This window comes from Lepisma saccharinum, chromosome 9, assembly GCF_977018435.1.
Source record: "Lepisma saccharinum chromosome 9, izLepSacc3.1, whole genome shotgun sequence".
Lineage (NCBI taxonomy): Eukaryota > Metazoa > Arthropoda > Insecta > Zygentoma > Lepismatidae > Lepisma > Lepisma saccharinum.
Window position 1 is genome coordinate 57,554,992 of NC_139237.1, and position 17,041 is coordinate 57,572,032.

Sequence of the window (17,041 nt, forward strand, 5' to 3'; positions counted from 1 at the left end):
ATCAAACACTTTGCACTGAAACAGGAACGACATTTTGACAGCGCTAAACAATTTTGCAATGCAGTAACAGGCACACAATGCAAAACAGCTGACTGATTGATGTACGCTCCCTCCGCGTGGTTGATAATTCGGCTACTGTGCCATAAGGACAGTTTATTTTGGTCGAGATGCACAAAGCAAAGGCAATACCAGACATGTTTAAAACACCAGTTTCGCTTTCAGTCGCCCTCCTCCCCTTCCCCTTCTTTCTTTCGCCTGCCATTCTCGGAATAGGATGAGAAGGACAATCGAAAATTCCTTTTTCTAAAAAAAAATATCTCAATTTGCAATAATGTATGGGTTTCCTCGACTCCGTCACACGGTCTCGAATGGAACGGGTTTGCAACACTACATTTGCTACATTTGCTAACACACCGACCGCTGCGTTCTTGAATTTCCTTACGATACAAAATCCCCAGGCACCGCGAACAAGCCAGAAGACCCAATCAGCGTTCTCTACGCGACTGCTGGAACAGCGTCAGGGGGAACGAAACTCGCTTAGTGCGAGCGCCCCTCGTACGCTTCTCCACTACCTCTCTTGGTGAAACGGCGTGGGAACACTTGATGTTTCGAAGGAGATAGAGTTGATTGATTGATTGATTGATTGATTTAGTTTATTTTACTTCGCGTTTTGTGCCTCTTGGCTAATTTGCGAAGATGGGAATGAGTGATGAAATGATGAAATGGATGAAAATGGACATTCACAAACAACCATACCCGACCGGGATTCGAACCCGGGACCCTTGGCGTCGCAGCGCGATGGGAGATAGAGTTCAATTAGTATGTATAATAATAATGATTTGCATTACAGATTTATTAGGGTGTGAACGTGCGAATAGGCATAAGCCGCTACTGGATGAGAGCACTAGAGTGTCCCGCGCCGGACAATTAATTTATATAATTCCTACATATGTTAATTTACTTGGAATACCGATTCTGTAAAACAAATGTTCGCACTAAAGGCGAAATGTCAAACCTACGAAGCACACGTATATGTAGCATGCAAATATTCATATACTCCGTTATTGTTAACTCAGTAAAAACTTGCAAGGATTTGAAAAAGCCAATAGAGTGATAATATTCTTGAATCTAAATTTCGAGAAATGAATTCAGCGAAAGTTTTTTTTAGGACCTAAATAACTAGATAAAAATTAAGAGTAAATATATAATAACACTTCGAAAAAATCTTGCATTAAAGAGAATTCGAACGAAACTCCATAAACAAGTTACGAAGATGGAAGGTAAAAAACAGTAGTAAATTGTATCCTTTTTAGAGCTCCTTAGGGAACGATTAAATCTGCGTGAACACTTTCTTGAGAAGTTCCATAAACAGAAAATTAAACAGCCAAGGGCGTTTCAGGGCTGTTCGTCGTAATGGAAAAATTGCTTCTTTCTCAAGCAAGTGCTTTCAAAACATGCGCCGGACATGAAACGTGGATTCATTTTTTACCAAAGGAAATTGATGTTCAAATATCTGCGAGCAAACTAAGCATGCGTACGTGCCAAATGAATCCGGGTCAGAGGAACCTTCTTGGGGCAGTAGAATTCCTTGAACATCGCGTAGAAGGCGTGCACGCATGGTGTTCTACGAAGAAGCTACTTAAGCATTGTCACTTATACACATGAAGAGGGTCCACGTGTACCTAGGGCAGACTCTTAACTGCTGCAGATTCTGAAATGATCGTGTATAAAACCCAGTGTTTCTACACAATTCCTGGACAATGGAAATCCATCTTGTTGATACATTCGTAACTATCAAGATACAGAATATATCTAGTCTGTTCGAGGAAAAGCACTTAATCCAATTAATGCAATTTTACAACAGACAGGTTTTTTTTTGGTTAGTTGTTGTTAGTTAGTTGATTTGCTTTATTTTGCTTCGCTCTTTGCGACACTTGTGGTTAATTTGCGAAGATGAAGGTGAGTAATAATATGATGAAATTGATGAATGGACAGTCACGAACATCCATGCCCAGGCCGTGAATCGAAACCGGGACCCCTAGCGCCGTAGAACAGACAGTTTTTTTAATGTTTATTTTTTTAGCAGCAAACATTGCAGACATGATATATATGTGTCGGATCATCACAGTTTAGAATACGTGTCAAATGTGAAAGTACACTAACAGTATTTTCTTCAAATGAATCAGAATGGCTTAGATGATAGCAACAGAAAAAGAACTTTGTGACTTATGTGCCTTTTCCCTAACACCCTTTGTATATCTATACAGTTATGAACTGTTATCAGCAAATGTAGAGTTACATCTGCAACATGAAATACATCTCTTCAGCATGTATCAGTTTCAATACAGCCAAGTCATTCTTACAGTTCACATAGATGAATAGATATGTCACACTCAGTAGGCTTGCATAAACCAGAGATACAGATTAAGGTTTCTACCAGGACGGCCTCATAAAAATCCAGACAAGAACAAGTTCAGACTCTTTCAGACTTGCAGAGCTGAGACCCACAACGAGATAGACTTCTGTAAACTTCAAACGAGATCGATCTCGTTCTCGTTCGTTCGAGGCTCTGGAATAATAACAAAAGCTACCTAAACTGGATGAACTTTACTGTGTAACTTCTTCATGCATATCAAGCGTATATTTTCTTGGTTATGTGTAGATAGGTCACATAGTTTGTATGTTAAGTCTGTGATACGTGGTTGCATACATTCATGATAAACTTCTGTTTTCCGAGGGTTCATAGAGCCGATTGAATCCTTTGTCTCATTGTACTTCGCTTCTGTGCCACTTTTGGCTAGACGAGTGATGATATGATGCAATTGACGTAGACACACTCACAAAGAACATATATTCCCAGGCCGGGATTCGAACAAGGGAACCCTCGCCTTGCGAGACAGAGAAGAGGGGGAATGTTACTAAAACGAGATATGACCGAGTCAGAGACGGCTTTAAAACTCAAGAGGAGACTGAGTAGTGTTAAATCTCGTCTTCCCTCGAGAATTTCGTAACAGATATACTGTGTTTGAATACGGAAAGCATTTGTATGATTGGCAAAGCTCGGATGTTAATCACCAGTAAAGTGTGCAATTTTTTACAGCGAAGAAAATTAAATCCTTCAAGTTAAATAATTCAAGTAAAAATGGATAAAATACACACACTCGTATCTTTCGTATACTTTGCATTGGATACAATATTACACACAACAAAACATTTCCACCAACAAATAGAACCTCTGGAATTTTTTGTTTTGTTTTAAGTCCACTTTAGGCACAAATAATCGAGACTGGACCTACAATTAAAGTGGGATCCGAACCTCTTGTGCCTCCAACTGATATCGAATCGTGGGCCCATTGATTAGAAGGCGACGAGGTTACCACTACGCCACCGGGGAAATGAAGTGGATGAAATTATCGTAAACCAAACTTTGCTGAGGAATGGCAAATGAAAACAAAGTTAACAGGAAATGAAAATGTGTTCTGTTAATGTTTTCTTAAATATTAGAAAGCAACTTACAAAGATATGCCGAAAGGAAAGGAGGTTAACATTGTAAGTAATTTGTGGTCACGGGAGTATAAATGCGTATATATTTTAGTTCTCGTGGAATAAACAAGTAAGAAAGTTGAACCAAATGTGTGACACGAGATATTTAAAACTGGTTTCACGATATACTTGTATATTCAAGTAAGTGTGAGCGGAGGTAAATTTTGCTCTGTGCAATGCTATTAAGAGGATTAATGCGAAAATGAACTAAACGCAGAGCGATGGAAATAGGCGGCGTTTAACTAATTAAAAGCTTTTACACGCTTAATTTGTTTACCTAAAATGAAGAATATGTATACCATGCCTTTGGTTTCATATGAAATTGTGGCCTCCCCGATGGCGCAGTGGTAGCGTCGACGCCTTGTAGTCAAGGGATCCCGGGATCGATACCCGGTGGATGCACATAGTGGTTCGGATCCCACTTTAAACTGTAGGTCCAGTCCCGATTAGCCTCACTTAAAACACCAACGAACCAACCTATAAGATAGTGAATTGAAATGAAATTCTAACTTTCGTTCTTTCGTTTCTTTACACCATCTCGCTTGTAAGAAATATCTCATGCAAATATATTGTTATCTAAGTGAATTACAAAGACATTTAGGGAATTTTCAGACCGAAACGACCGGCGACAAGCGACACGTGTCCCTTGAAAACTAATCTTGAGATATAAATACAACTCTTCGAACCGACACAAATAAGCTGCACGTGACCATCTTATCTGTGCATTTGAATTCAGCTGTATTCAGCTGCATGCACAGACAGGATAATAGGGACGGAAATTAGAGGACACACCAGACTTTCTGGGGTCGATAGGCATCTGGACGACTGAGAAAGATTTGGGTGGTCGCATCTTCACATAAATCTTGATGTTTACTGTGTTATTACGAGATACAAACAAGGATTTATATTACAATAATGTGGAGTAAAAACAAATTATGCCTGAATTTTCTAATCTTCAGAAATTCCCCATTATATCCATCATTATAATTCTTTTTTGTCGTCACGGAATTTTCCTATTCCTATTTAAATTTGAATTTGATTTTAAAATTGTGGGAGCGTCAGCACTTAGGCTATTTTGCTCCCGTCACATTATACGGGGGCCAGCTCCTTACCATTACAAATAACAACTCTAACGTTGCATAACTAAAAATCTTAAAATCTTCTGACTTCTGTTAAAAGCTGAGGCTGTAAACGGGCACTCAGCACACGTTCGGACAAAAAACAGGACAACACACACAAAATTATACTGGCCTTAGTGCCAGTCGCCAGAGCCTCGTTAGTCTTTAGTCCAGGGTGCACTACGTGGAAGTGAGGTTGACTGTCGGGCGCGTACGTGGAAGGTACCCCTTACACCCCAGAATTTTCCTATTAAATTATATCACGGCGGGCCAGCATAGCCGACCATTGATGCAACTCCAGTTGGGAACCTACAAGTTAAGCGTGATCTGAATCAAGAAGTGGTATAGCCGACCTCATGACGGAGTGGTTATCGCAGCACGCTAGGGCGCAATGTTCTAAGGTTCGAATCCCGGCCTCGGCATGAGTGTTATTTGTGAGTGCCCCGTCTCCAATTTCACCGCATCATCACTTAGCCAAAAGTGGCAGAAAAGCGACGCTAATTAACAAAAAATAAATCAAATACAAGGTGGCAGAGTTGACAATAATGCTATCTGGGATTTAGTGATATATTTGAAACAATTATTGGCTGGCTTTATGTTAACTATCTGAAAAGTAATGTTTCTATCTTATACAGTTATACCCGGCACTTAAACCTCTGCATATTAGGCTAACGCAAGGAAATGTTTGAACAGGAAGTAATGTTTCCCACCTCCTCTCCTTCAATCTCATCACTGACAGGGGGTTTCCAACGATACATTTTGCATCCACATGCAAATCAGGGCGACTACTGACGAGGGAGATCATAACGATAAGGAAAATAAACATGACACATGAAAGTATATAAAGTGGATTCATTATGCTCTGGTAACAAACAGCGAATAAAAAATCTGGAAGTCTCAGGCTGAGGGAACTAACAAAGAAGAAAGCGTCCCGTTAGCATCGGAGCCGAGAGCCAGGCGTCGTAAAATCCGTAGCTTCTTCCGCTACATCACATTATCCATTCTCAGGTACTAACGGACCATAATGGGATTCAAAAGGGTTGAGCTTTAAGCGAGAGAAGTAACTGTTTGAATCTGGTGGGACAAGCATTACGCTTTGGAAATCCAAATTCGCTGGAAAAAATAATAACTCTTACCAGTCCTGATCAAAATGTGTTCTACTATAAGAACAATTTATATCCCAACATCAACGCACGAAGATATAATTAAAAACTGTATTTAGAAAGAAACTTTTTCAAAGTAACTAAATTAAAATTACTTCGCTAAAAAAATAACCTAGTTTCAATTATAGTTACTCATTTTGAAAAATAAATCAAGTTACGGTTACAGTTAATCATTTTGAAAACCGAATTCGAATCCCGGCCTGGGCATAGGTATTCTTTGTGAGAGTGACCCTTCATCAATTGCATCATATCATTACTCATCCTTTCCGGTGACGGCACATACTGGTTCGGATCCCACTTTAAACTGTAGGTCCAGTCCCGATTAGCCTTACTATGCATAAAGTGGAGTTAAAAACTCCAACTCAATCAATCAATTACTTATCATCATCTTCGCGATTAGCCAAGAGTGGTAGAAAAGTGAAGTAAAATATACCAAATTAATCAACCATCTTGAAAAGTAACTCAGTTACAATTACAGTTACAAAAGTATTCCTGTTACGATTGCAATTACTCCTTCTGAAAAGTAACTCAGTTGCTGTCCCCACGTAACTGCAATTACTTTAGTTACTTAATTATACATTACCTGTACACCGCAACACGCGTTTCATGTAATAACTGCAAGAAGACTGTTCTTTTAAGCATCTAAGAATTACACTGATTTTCATTCAACTATACAGTAATAATCAACTTTCGAACTTCGAACATATTTCCCCTCTTTCCGATTTTCGCTATATGCACTAATAACTAAGCTGTCTTATAGGATCGGACTTTTGAATCACCCTGTGTGTGTGTTTGTGTATACACGCGCACACACACATAGATGGAAGGATGGCGGTCCGGTACGTAGCAGAACAAATGAACTACAAACTCAAACAACGCATAGGCATCGAAATCCGGAAGAAATACCAACAAAATAGTTAGGAAAATTTAAACAAATTGCAACTAAAACTTTCTCCTTTTCTTCACAGTGGGTAGGTGGCACGCACCAAAAGGTTGGTGGGCACGAAAGTGGCCAACATCAAATATACGATGACCGTCGTTATTCGTGAAGACAGAAAGGATCTGTGTTTTGTTATTGAATGCAGGCCTCTAGAAAATATGAATAGCAATTTCTTGGAACATCGTCACTTCTTTTTCTCTTTATTGACTACTGATGTAGTAAAGATTTTACTGCTGAGCCAAGTTGTGTCAGATGGACAGTTTTTTATACCACATTTCAAATATCTTGTATTCTAGGCATTTTTTATCCTTTCAAAGTTAAGGCTCCTTTGCATGTAAGAGGTTTGAGGTCCAGTCACCCCTCCCAATCCAAGCCTACGGTTGTGGTCATCTATATCTCATAAATGCGGATAAAATGTCAGTAGAGAGAGAGAGAAAATCAGGGTTGTTAAAGGTCGCGGAAGTTTAAAAAAATCCAATTCCGGTCCAGGAGAGAAAATCAGCAAGCGTAAATGGGTTTTGCACCGTAAAGAACATTTTTGTATGTGAAGTATTTCAATTCGGTCCAGGAACCTTTTTTCCGGATACATTTAAATAAGGTCCACGTTCCGTATTGAAATGAAACAATACGCAACTTGGACCGAATTTAAATTGTGCGATTCCGGTCCTGTAGCGGAAACAAATAGAACCCATTATAATTTATGGGTTCCTGGACTTTTAACAACCCTGGATAAAATAGTAACTACCTATTATCGTTTACAAAATAATAATAATAATAAAATTTTAAAATATATTTTTAAAAAAAAACATGTTGCCGCCTGAACATTTACGGGAAGAATATTTAGTAAGTGTAATGCTTTGTCATTCTGAAATAATACAACTTATTTTCGTTCTTTTCAGGTTGATATGGGGCTGCTGTGGGTTGTCCTGCAGCTGATCTGTCTGGTTCCTCTATATCGCGCTGGTAAGTTTTATAATAATTTCAATAACCAGGTAGAAGGAAGGTTTCAAATACTAACATACAATGACGAGTATTTATAATATAATACTGTCTTCGAAATCCAAAAGAAAATGTATAATCTTTGACGATTGCAATACGAAAGCAAATTGTGATATTTTAATTTTGAAACATTCTTTGCGAGGAGTGGAGATGAGGCTGCCTGCATCCGTCACATTAAAAAAGGTTATGGTAATACTGAAACATGTCCATGGGCGAAGCAAAAACCCTGACCTCAGTAAGGTAACAGGGATTTAGAAAGATAAAATAAGTTGTGAGGGCATTAAAGAAAGCATCGTCTATTCAGCAAGAATGCACGTGTGTTAAAAATGGTGTTGCATATGTATAGAACGGAATAGAAGGTCCACGCCGGAATGCACCGACGAGTAAGATGGCTGTGCCCGATACGAAGTCGACTTGAGAGGACTTCTTGTCTCCGGAAGGGGCCGCACTAGGAGCGACACATACCTACGCTTAACTTGACTGACAGCACGAAGAATCTTCCCGGTTGTCCCTTGTGACTCTTCCTGCCAGATGTCAAGAAGGCAAGACAAACATGTTGTGATGGTCACCTGCCGGTAGAAGGTAGACCAGAATACAATCTGTATAATCAGACTTGAGAGTAGCATCAGCTGAATCGTTACCTTGATGCCTCCATGAGCCACGTCCGAATCGGCAAGCGCGCCTCTTCAGTTCTTTCCCGTCGGTTTCGTATGCCGTTGAAGTTGTCCGATTCGAAATGCTCCCGAGCAGTACAGGATAAGGACACTGAGGGACGAGGTCCTCCAGCCTCTTCTCGCCACTCACACGTATCACCCTCTCTCCTGACGTACTGTACTTGGCGTTGATTGCTAATTTAGCTATAATCTTACCAGGTGCGATATTGTCCCAACGGAAAGGATGAACGGAGGATGCAGGTGATTGTGGAGAGGTAATTAACCTTGGTGCCTATCTTGAAAAACCAAGGTGTGTTTACTGTTTGGATGTTTTCTCTATGTATAGTATTTGTGTCAGAACAAAGATAAGAACGAATGAAAGAATAAATACTATGAATAAATTCAAACAACATATATAAATAATATAGAAAATAATATGAAAGTGACATGTCAGAAATGATTGACTTATTCAGTTATGGTCCTTAGACCAATTCCAATGATGTTTGCTCTAATAAAAGTATTTAAGACATCACAATCACAATTTAGAATCCCTTGTCCTTGCTTAGCAACATATAATAGAATCTGATATGATATAAAATATAATAAATAATATGATGATTATATAAGAAATATAATACAATATACGAAGCACAGAACATTGATACATAATAAGATTAATACTGTGGATCCTTAGATCCTTTAGCCTCCCAAAGTGAGGGGAGTTGCTACACCGGAAGATGACTTCTTCTTCAGTCTTCTTTCTACGACTTGGATTTAGTCTTCCACCTCTAGAGTTTCCTGGACGTCATCTAATGTCATCCGAGCAGTACAGTTGCCACTTTTCCCTCCAGACGTTAGTTCTAACATCACCCACCGATCTCTAGAGCGCAGGCACACAGTACAGTAGAAGGCAAACTCCAACTAAACATCACAATGTTATCCACCTATTTAGTATTTCAGTTCAACATGCCATGTGATTTCTCCTTTAACATGTTTTTCTAAATGCAATGTTATAGATAAAATGTCAAAGTATCACTGAGTTTTGTCCACTTAGTAAATGTCTCCTGCAGAAAGTGGAAGTTACAGTATGACTGCCGAGCGTAGCGCTACGGCGAGTTGTAGTGTGCACTTGTCGCGCCTTCAACATCTCCCCTCCGACTCCAGCTATGACGTGGATTCGGACTGTAGCTACACGGTGATTCCGGGGGTGGAACTGTCTTCTAAGCGGCAGTAGCTGCCGATTCGGACACCATCATGGCAGGAGCGAGCGTCAGCAGTAAGACGCAAGGGCGACAAACGTTGAAAACGCGCTGCAGAAGAAGTATCCTGGAAGAGACAGATTCAAGACTCTATGCAGGGTTCCCACACACCTGGAAAACCTGGAAATCTCAGGGAATGTGAAAAAAATACAAATCTCAGGGAAAATCTTGTAACTGATTAATGGTTCCCAATGAAGCAAAACTGAGGGATTATAATATGCTCCTGTCTGTGGATAATCCAAGCTGTTGTAGCATTTATCTTTCAGCAAGGAACTCATATCTATTTGTTTGTCTGTTTCTTGTTTTTAAATGTGATTCCAGGGCTGGTGACCAAGTGTATACCCTCATAAATTTTTAAAATTTAATTAGCCGATTTCGATCGTATACATGACGTAAAATATATGCGATGTGCTCAGCGCATGGAAGACCTGATACATGAACTTCTCAGGAGAAAGAGAATGAAGGCTGTAACTGGTGATAAAGTAATTCGCCAGTTTAAGACAGTGTTGCACAATGTCAGTACTGAAAAGGAATTGAAAGAGAAGTTTTGTAACTTTTCAATCAAAACTGATGCACTAGATTCTTCTTTTACAGGTGTCATGAAGGGCAAGGATGACTTCTCCGAGTTATGGAGCACTGTTAAGTTGGTTTTTATTTAATCACATGACAATGCATATGTGGAAAGTGTTTTTTTTGTAAAAAAGCAGGTTTTAAGAGAAAACTTGAAAGAAGAGTCTGTTGTGGCTATTTGGCAAGTTTATGATGCAGTGAAAGTGGTAGGAGGAGTGTCAAATGTAGAAGTAAGCAAAGATATGATCCAGAGTGTTACAAGTGCACGTATTAGATACGAAGAAGCATTGCAGAAGATGAGAAAGAAATGTGATCACAAAGAAAACAAAAGGAAAGAAATGAAACGTAAAGCAAGTGAGATCTGTGCTTTACAAGCCAAACAACAAAAGATGCAAGAAGAAGCAAAGGCTATTGCAGAACAATTAAAAAAACTTGAAGCTTCTGAGAAGAGAAGTTTCTTAATTTACTGTATCAGACATTAAGTACATTTCTTGTTTTATATTTCAGTCTCAGTAACTTATTATTCCTTTTATACATCGGTAATAATAATTGTCACTTCATTTTTATATGTTTTAAAAATTCCAATAATTTGTTTGTCTTAACTATTATTGTACGCATTACAGATTAATTGATATTGTATCTATTTACAAACATTTATGAAAAGTGTGAAAATATTTCAATGTTCTATATCAGATATATTAGAAATAGTTTCAGATTTGTTTAAAGTTCTAGAAAACTGGTCATCTTTGTTCTTAATTACATGCAAAGAAGTGTAATTTTATTTTATTATTGAACTAGTTTTGTTATTTGCATCAGAAAACAACAGTAATAAAGAAGGTGTTGATGGTATGACTATGAGGGGAAATGGAGGAGGCCATTGTAAAATTATAGTAGTCTTTTACTGTGCATTCAATACTCTGAAAAAAAATTATGAGGATTCTGGAAAACTCAGGGAAAATTGATTTGGAGTTTGCGTGGGAACCCTGTCTGTGCCACATTAAGGGAATTACTGCGTTTGAGGAATTCTCCTAATACTCCTAATACTCCTAAAGCAAAGTCCAATCCGTTCCGTAACTGCAGGCCTCTTTCTACAGTTAGTCAATTTAGGCAAACAAACAAAGAAAAAAAAGGAAGCGAAACTTGCTGGAATATGTAGTACTACTTGTATTGTATTTGTCATAAAAGTCCCAAACAATCCCGTCGCGAGAGATGTGACGTCATCAATATGACCGCCGTCAGAATTTGTAGTGTAATCTTTAAACGCGTGTAACTTCTCACATAATAGAGATAGAACCTTCGTTTTGCACGAAAATAAACAGAATCAATTGGAGAATTTCCAAAATACAATAGATTGTCTCTATTCGACATGTTCTCTGAAATATATTAACAAAAACAGGAGAAAATTAGCTTTTCCATTACCTCTTACAAGGATAACGTGCAAACTAATTTGTGATTGCATAACCAATATTTTAATATTCGAATGCAATTCAAGGGTCCCGGGTCCGAATCCCGCTTGGGATTGGTTGTTTGTGAATGTCCATTCATCAATTTCATCACTCATCCCCATCTTCGCAAATTAGCAAAGAGGCACAAAACTCTAAGTAAAATAAACTAAATCAATCAATCAATTGAATATTTTGAAGCTAAAATCTGGTAAATTGATGTTTATAATTCGAGTGGAATTCTCGTCCAATTAATATTAATCAATACTTTGAACAACATTCAATTTCCAAGCATTCGTATCTGTTAGGATCGATAGGAGCATCGGTGTCGGTTGCAAGTCGTATTGGTTCGGCTCTACTAAAAACCAGACTTTCGTTGTTCGTGCAGTATACAAAAAAAAAAAAATAATAATTAAAAACATGTGTCAGATGCATACAGTTATTTTACGGTATGAGGTGAATAACAATGGTAGATTTAGCTACCGCAACCCACTGCATAACTATTTGTCACGAAAATCGTTCCCCAGGAATACTCCCAAACATTAAAGTTCGATTCAATCAAGTGGTATGAGATATTTCCTTTTATGGCCCGCATACGTGAAAAATTACTTATGCGCTATTGCAAAGGCCAGCTTCCCGTTGCGGAGGCCTTTTAACCGTGAAGAAACTGTAGCACCGGTGACGCAACGCGGTTAAACGCAGGGAACTTGGTCGCATATTTTCCCTGCGTTCGCAGCGTAATCACCGTGATGACAGAATGCAGCAATAACTGAGCCACTGGTTACGTTGAAGCAACACAATAATGCTGTTGTGAAAGAACACAAGAGAGCAGAGAGAAGAAGCACCAGAACAACATTCGAGGAAAGAAACGGAAACTGACCCAACTGATGAGTGGTGCACAAAGAAAATTGGTCGCCAGAACCGCGGAAGTGAAATTTTCGCGGTTAATCCGTTTGGCGCTTAATCATTTCGCTATTGTTCCGCTCGCGCTTAGTCCCTTTCGCTCTAATTCCTTTAGCGCTAAATCTATTTCGCGCTTACTCCGGTTTCGGGCTTAATTCTTTTGCTGTTGTTCCTATCGCGCTTATTTCGGTGATCAATTTTGGTGTCGCGCTTCATCCATTTCATTCTTGTTCCTTTCGTGCTTAATTCGGTGTTCACGCTTAATCCATTTCGCTCTTATTCATTCCGCACATATTCCGGTGTTCAATTTTGGTTTCGCGCTTAATCAATATCGCTTTTAAACCTTTCGCGCTAATTACTTCGCGTGTATTCCGTTCGCACTTAATCCGTTTCTTGTTTAATCTTTTCACGCTTGATCCATTTCGCTCTTGTTTAATCCTGTGATATTTTTCTCAGTTGTTACCTATCGCGCTCTATCCCGTATCGCGTTTATTCCACCAGCCCAAGAAAATGCATTAAAAGTACGAAATATATCGCTCTGAGCTTTGGTTTAACTACAGTGAACATCGTAATGACAGCGTATCTACTCATCCATCATCTCTCATACACATTCAATACATTTTGTGTCTATTATCTTTTCTTGGAAGGCAAGTCAAATTTGTAAGATACGATATCCATTGTAACAGGCGAATAAGTTATTCTCACTATGCCAAATAATTGGATAAATAATAGTACGCACTACTTTTTTATCTTTCTAGATCCAGTAGTGATCCAGATATCGATAGGTATCGTATATGTTGTTCATTAATGCGTACATTTGCCAGGGAACTCGGGTTGGAATCCCGGTCTGGGCATGGGTGTTCTTTGTGAGCTTCATAAATTTCATCATATCATCACTCATCCTTATGGTCGTGATTAGCCAAAAGCGGAAGAAAAGTGACGCTAAATAATAAAAATCATATCAAATCATGCGTACATGAAAAAGAACAAAGGACTTATATGGTAATAGATTAGCACTTAGGTCTTTTAATTCAATATTGTTTGAATTTTGGTGTCAATTTTAACTAATCGAGACGATGAGGATGAGTGATGCTAGATGAAATTGATGAATGAGAACTCCCAAAGGAAAATACATTCCCAATCCGCGCTTCGAATCCGGAAACTTCAGTGGTGAAACCGGATGTCGACTATTTAACATGGGGTTCATACCATTGTCTTAGACAATTTCTGATAGAGTTGAAGGTGTCAACTATACAGAATAGTTGACCAGAAAAAATCTATAGTTCGACTCCTGGAACTGTGCACACAGTAGAGGCTTGACAATGTTTGCATTTTCCTCCTGAAAACCCACACCTGTATTATATAGAGATGACAACATAAATTGACACCGAATCCCTGCAGATGGAGACAGAACAAGTATCAGAAATACCGTAGTAGAAGCAATATGTCTATCGGCATGAAGAACCAACCATCGTTCATCTACAAAAACGTGTAAACAATTAATTGCTCCTTTAAATAAAATGTAAATACTTGGATGCAATGGAGTGCAGCTGAGCTGTGGTTGCGAATAGTGTAAACTTTGTATGATACAAACTTTTCTTTTGCGCGCGATCGTACTTTTATATAGTCGTACTCAGATCTGAATTTGGACCGTGAGAAAATAATACAAATTATGCGGAGGTATGATCTTGATTTTTCTAATTGTATTTGTCCTGCAACCATTGTATGAATAGCACTTTGCATCGATAATATCTACACCTGTATAAGCCATTTTTCCAGTTTCTTTAACACTGAAATGTAAAGAAGTACGTGTACCATGCCTTAAAACCCATACAAGGGCAATGTCAGCAATGAACAATAACGTCAGGTAAAATATACACTTATTAAACCAGTATGATAAGATGTGGTTTATCGGATTTAATAGGTTTCAAATTGGAAAGGTGGGTTTTGAGAATAATCTTGGTACTTTAATTTTCCTTAGTGGAACGAAGAGAAGAAATCAGGACAATGTGTTTATCTAGGCAATTAAATACTGTTAGTGTTTTGCAAACATACCCCACGGAGGCTGTAACAGATCAGGCTTTATGAGAATAATTGTCTTGTACCCTAAATTAAGTTTCTCGGTCCGGAGAAGAAAAATCGATGATTTTACGGTTGTGGTTGTTTCATTTGTCCATCAGCTGGAATATACTGTGTTACAACAAGATTCCAAACCATGCACAGTGAAATCAGCTTTTTCGCACTAGTCCACTAAACAGACGTTTTGACCTGGACATACCTGCGACAGAAATTACGCCTGCCCACCTAAGTCTTCTTGATTTAATTATTCTAATAATATCTGGAGATGAATACAAATTATGTAGTTCTAAATTATGTAACCTTCTCCACTCACCCGTCTCCTCATCCCTTTTAGGTCCAAATATTTTTCTTCTAAGGATTTAATTTTCAAATACTCTTAACTTATGTTCCTCTTTCAGTGTAAGGGACCAAGTTTCGCATCCATATAAACCTACAGGCTCTGGATTTTAAATTCCACCTTGAAGAATAATCCTTCTTTTTCCTCCAAGATTATCTTCATAAGGGTGAATCAGGTGCAAGTCCTGATTTGGAAACTACTCAGATGATACTTTGGAAAGTCATTTATTTCAAAATAGTAGAACCTATCGTATGCAACTTTAATCTCTTTCCCTCTCTCTGACAGTCGTGTATACCCACCCGCTTGAGCATGACTGTGACTGAGTGTCCTTTCTTGAATTTCATCCGGCCATATTTCATCCTCATTGTCCAGATTATCCAAAATCGGAAGAATAGCGACGTAGACGACGAGAAACAGAAATCCTTATCTGTACATTACACGATGTTAACTTCTGAATAATGCATTGTGGCTCAAATCTCAACACACATATGCACGCAAAACATCACAATGGTACACCTGGAGAGTTCCCTTTCAAAGGTTCTTTTTTTTTTAAAATTTCCGGTGCATGGACGAATGTAATTATAGTTTCTGCTTTTTTTTTACTTCAACGAAGTGACCTGATTATTTCATTTTTTTCTTCAACTTCCTTCTGTTATTTGTCTTTTCCTGAGGAAGCTCTCATTTTCTAATCGACCCTTTTGTCTTTGGTAGTGGAGTTGTTTAACAATCTTATAATCTGCTTGGCATCCTCCAGCACGCAGCAAGTGGGGAGAGTTGGAAAGCTTTGAAATCTTTGAACCTGATCTGAGGTTGACCGCAGGTAAAAAAAAAATGGTCAATACATTATCATTTGAAGCTAAATTGAACAGGATTTAACAGGGTCGGCGTGTTTCAGCATATGGTTATGGTGAACGGCCAGGCGAGAATTGTTGTTGGTAGGGACTTCATTAGGAAACAAGCTGAAATCCATGAAAAAATTACCGTGCATTTTAATTACGTGATTTGTCTGCCAGAAAAGGAATATATATATTTGGGAATTTTAAGGTGTTTTAATGATTTCATAACAGCGGCAATTTCTCTTGACATTGCTTTCGGCGAATGACGTTACAATATTAATTAACATGGAGGACTGCATGTTAGATAATGTTACACGATGTCCATTAAATACATAAAAAAATGTTTATGTTCTCCATAAGAAAAATTGACTATTATATGTTGAAAAGCAGCAAAGATGCCGAGCTGTAATAAATAAAACCCTCAATATTTAATCAATAACATTTTCTACTTTCTGATTCAATGCCCAGTCACAAGTCATCGTATTCACTTGTAAAATACTTACTAATTGTCCCCGCACCCACATCCACTATATAGGAAATGAAATGTTTATGTATTTCCTATGGTTTAATATATTGTTCTCACGACTTTCAAGTTCATCAAACGGGAGTTTTCCTAAAATACCTGCTTTACCAATCTATGTCGAAATTACTAAAATATAATAGTTATTCCTATGCACACGTTTGAAACATCGTACGATGGTCGTCGCCCGAAATGGTCACTTAACGTGACGTCACATTACATGAAGCACAATATTTTAACTTTTTCCTCGTTTATTTCAGCGGTGGATCGTGATCTGAAGGCAGTTTCCAACTTATTATAATTTAACTAGATTATACGTATGTTGAAGCCAATATTGTGAAGTAAAGATAATATAATGATACACCTACCTGGAAACATCAAGTTCCTAACGGCTTCTTTTTCTCCCCGCAGTACCAATCAACAGGCAAGTCGGGCTGAGCGAAAACATCTACATCACCAGCAGGAATGACACCTACGGAAACGAACAGAAAGGTAAGTTTTTCATTTGTAAATAATTTTGTATGCTTACCTACCGTAAGTGGGTCTAACAAAACATTTTTTCGCAGGACTAAGTATCCTTATGAAGTGTTAAATTTCATGAAACAAAACTGAGTATTTTGGAAAGAAGTAATAATTTTCTTTCAACAGGAAGATATGCTGAGAGATTTATCGCAAAATA

General features: G+C 38.3%; 2 protein-coding genes across 2 annotated transcripts in view; one reads left to right on the plus strand and one right to left on the minus strand.

Moving 5' to 3' along the window:
• LOC145992437 (DNA oxidative demethylase ALKBH2-like) overlaps nt 1-17,041 on the minus strand; it is a 257,798-nt gene that overhangs the window by 95,137 nt on the left and 145,620 nt on the right. The window contains exon 2 of the mRNA XM_083128822.1: nt 16,731-16,834. The gene's annotated coding sequence lies outside the window, so the exon portion shown is untranslated. The remainder of the gene's footprint in view (nt 1-16,730; nt 16,835-17,041) is intronic.
• The window catches only part of LOC145992063 (uncharacterized), a 96,492-nt gene that overhangs the window by 50,927 nt on the left and 28,524 nt on the right, over nt 1-17,041 (plus strand). Inside the window, exons 2-3 of the mRNA XM_083128227.1 lie at nt 7,664-7,727; nt 16,774-16,854. Of these exons, the coding sequence (XP_082984353.1) occupies nt 7,670-7,727; nt 16,774-16,854 (139 nt within the window). The 5' untranslated portion in view covers nt 7,664-7,669. The remainder of the gene's footprint in view (nt 1-7,663; nt 7,728-16,773; nt 16,855-17,041) is intronic.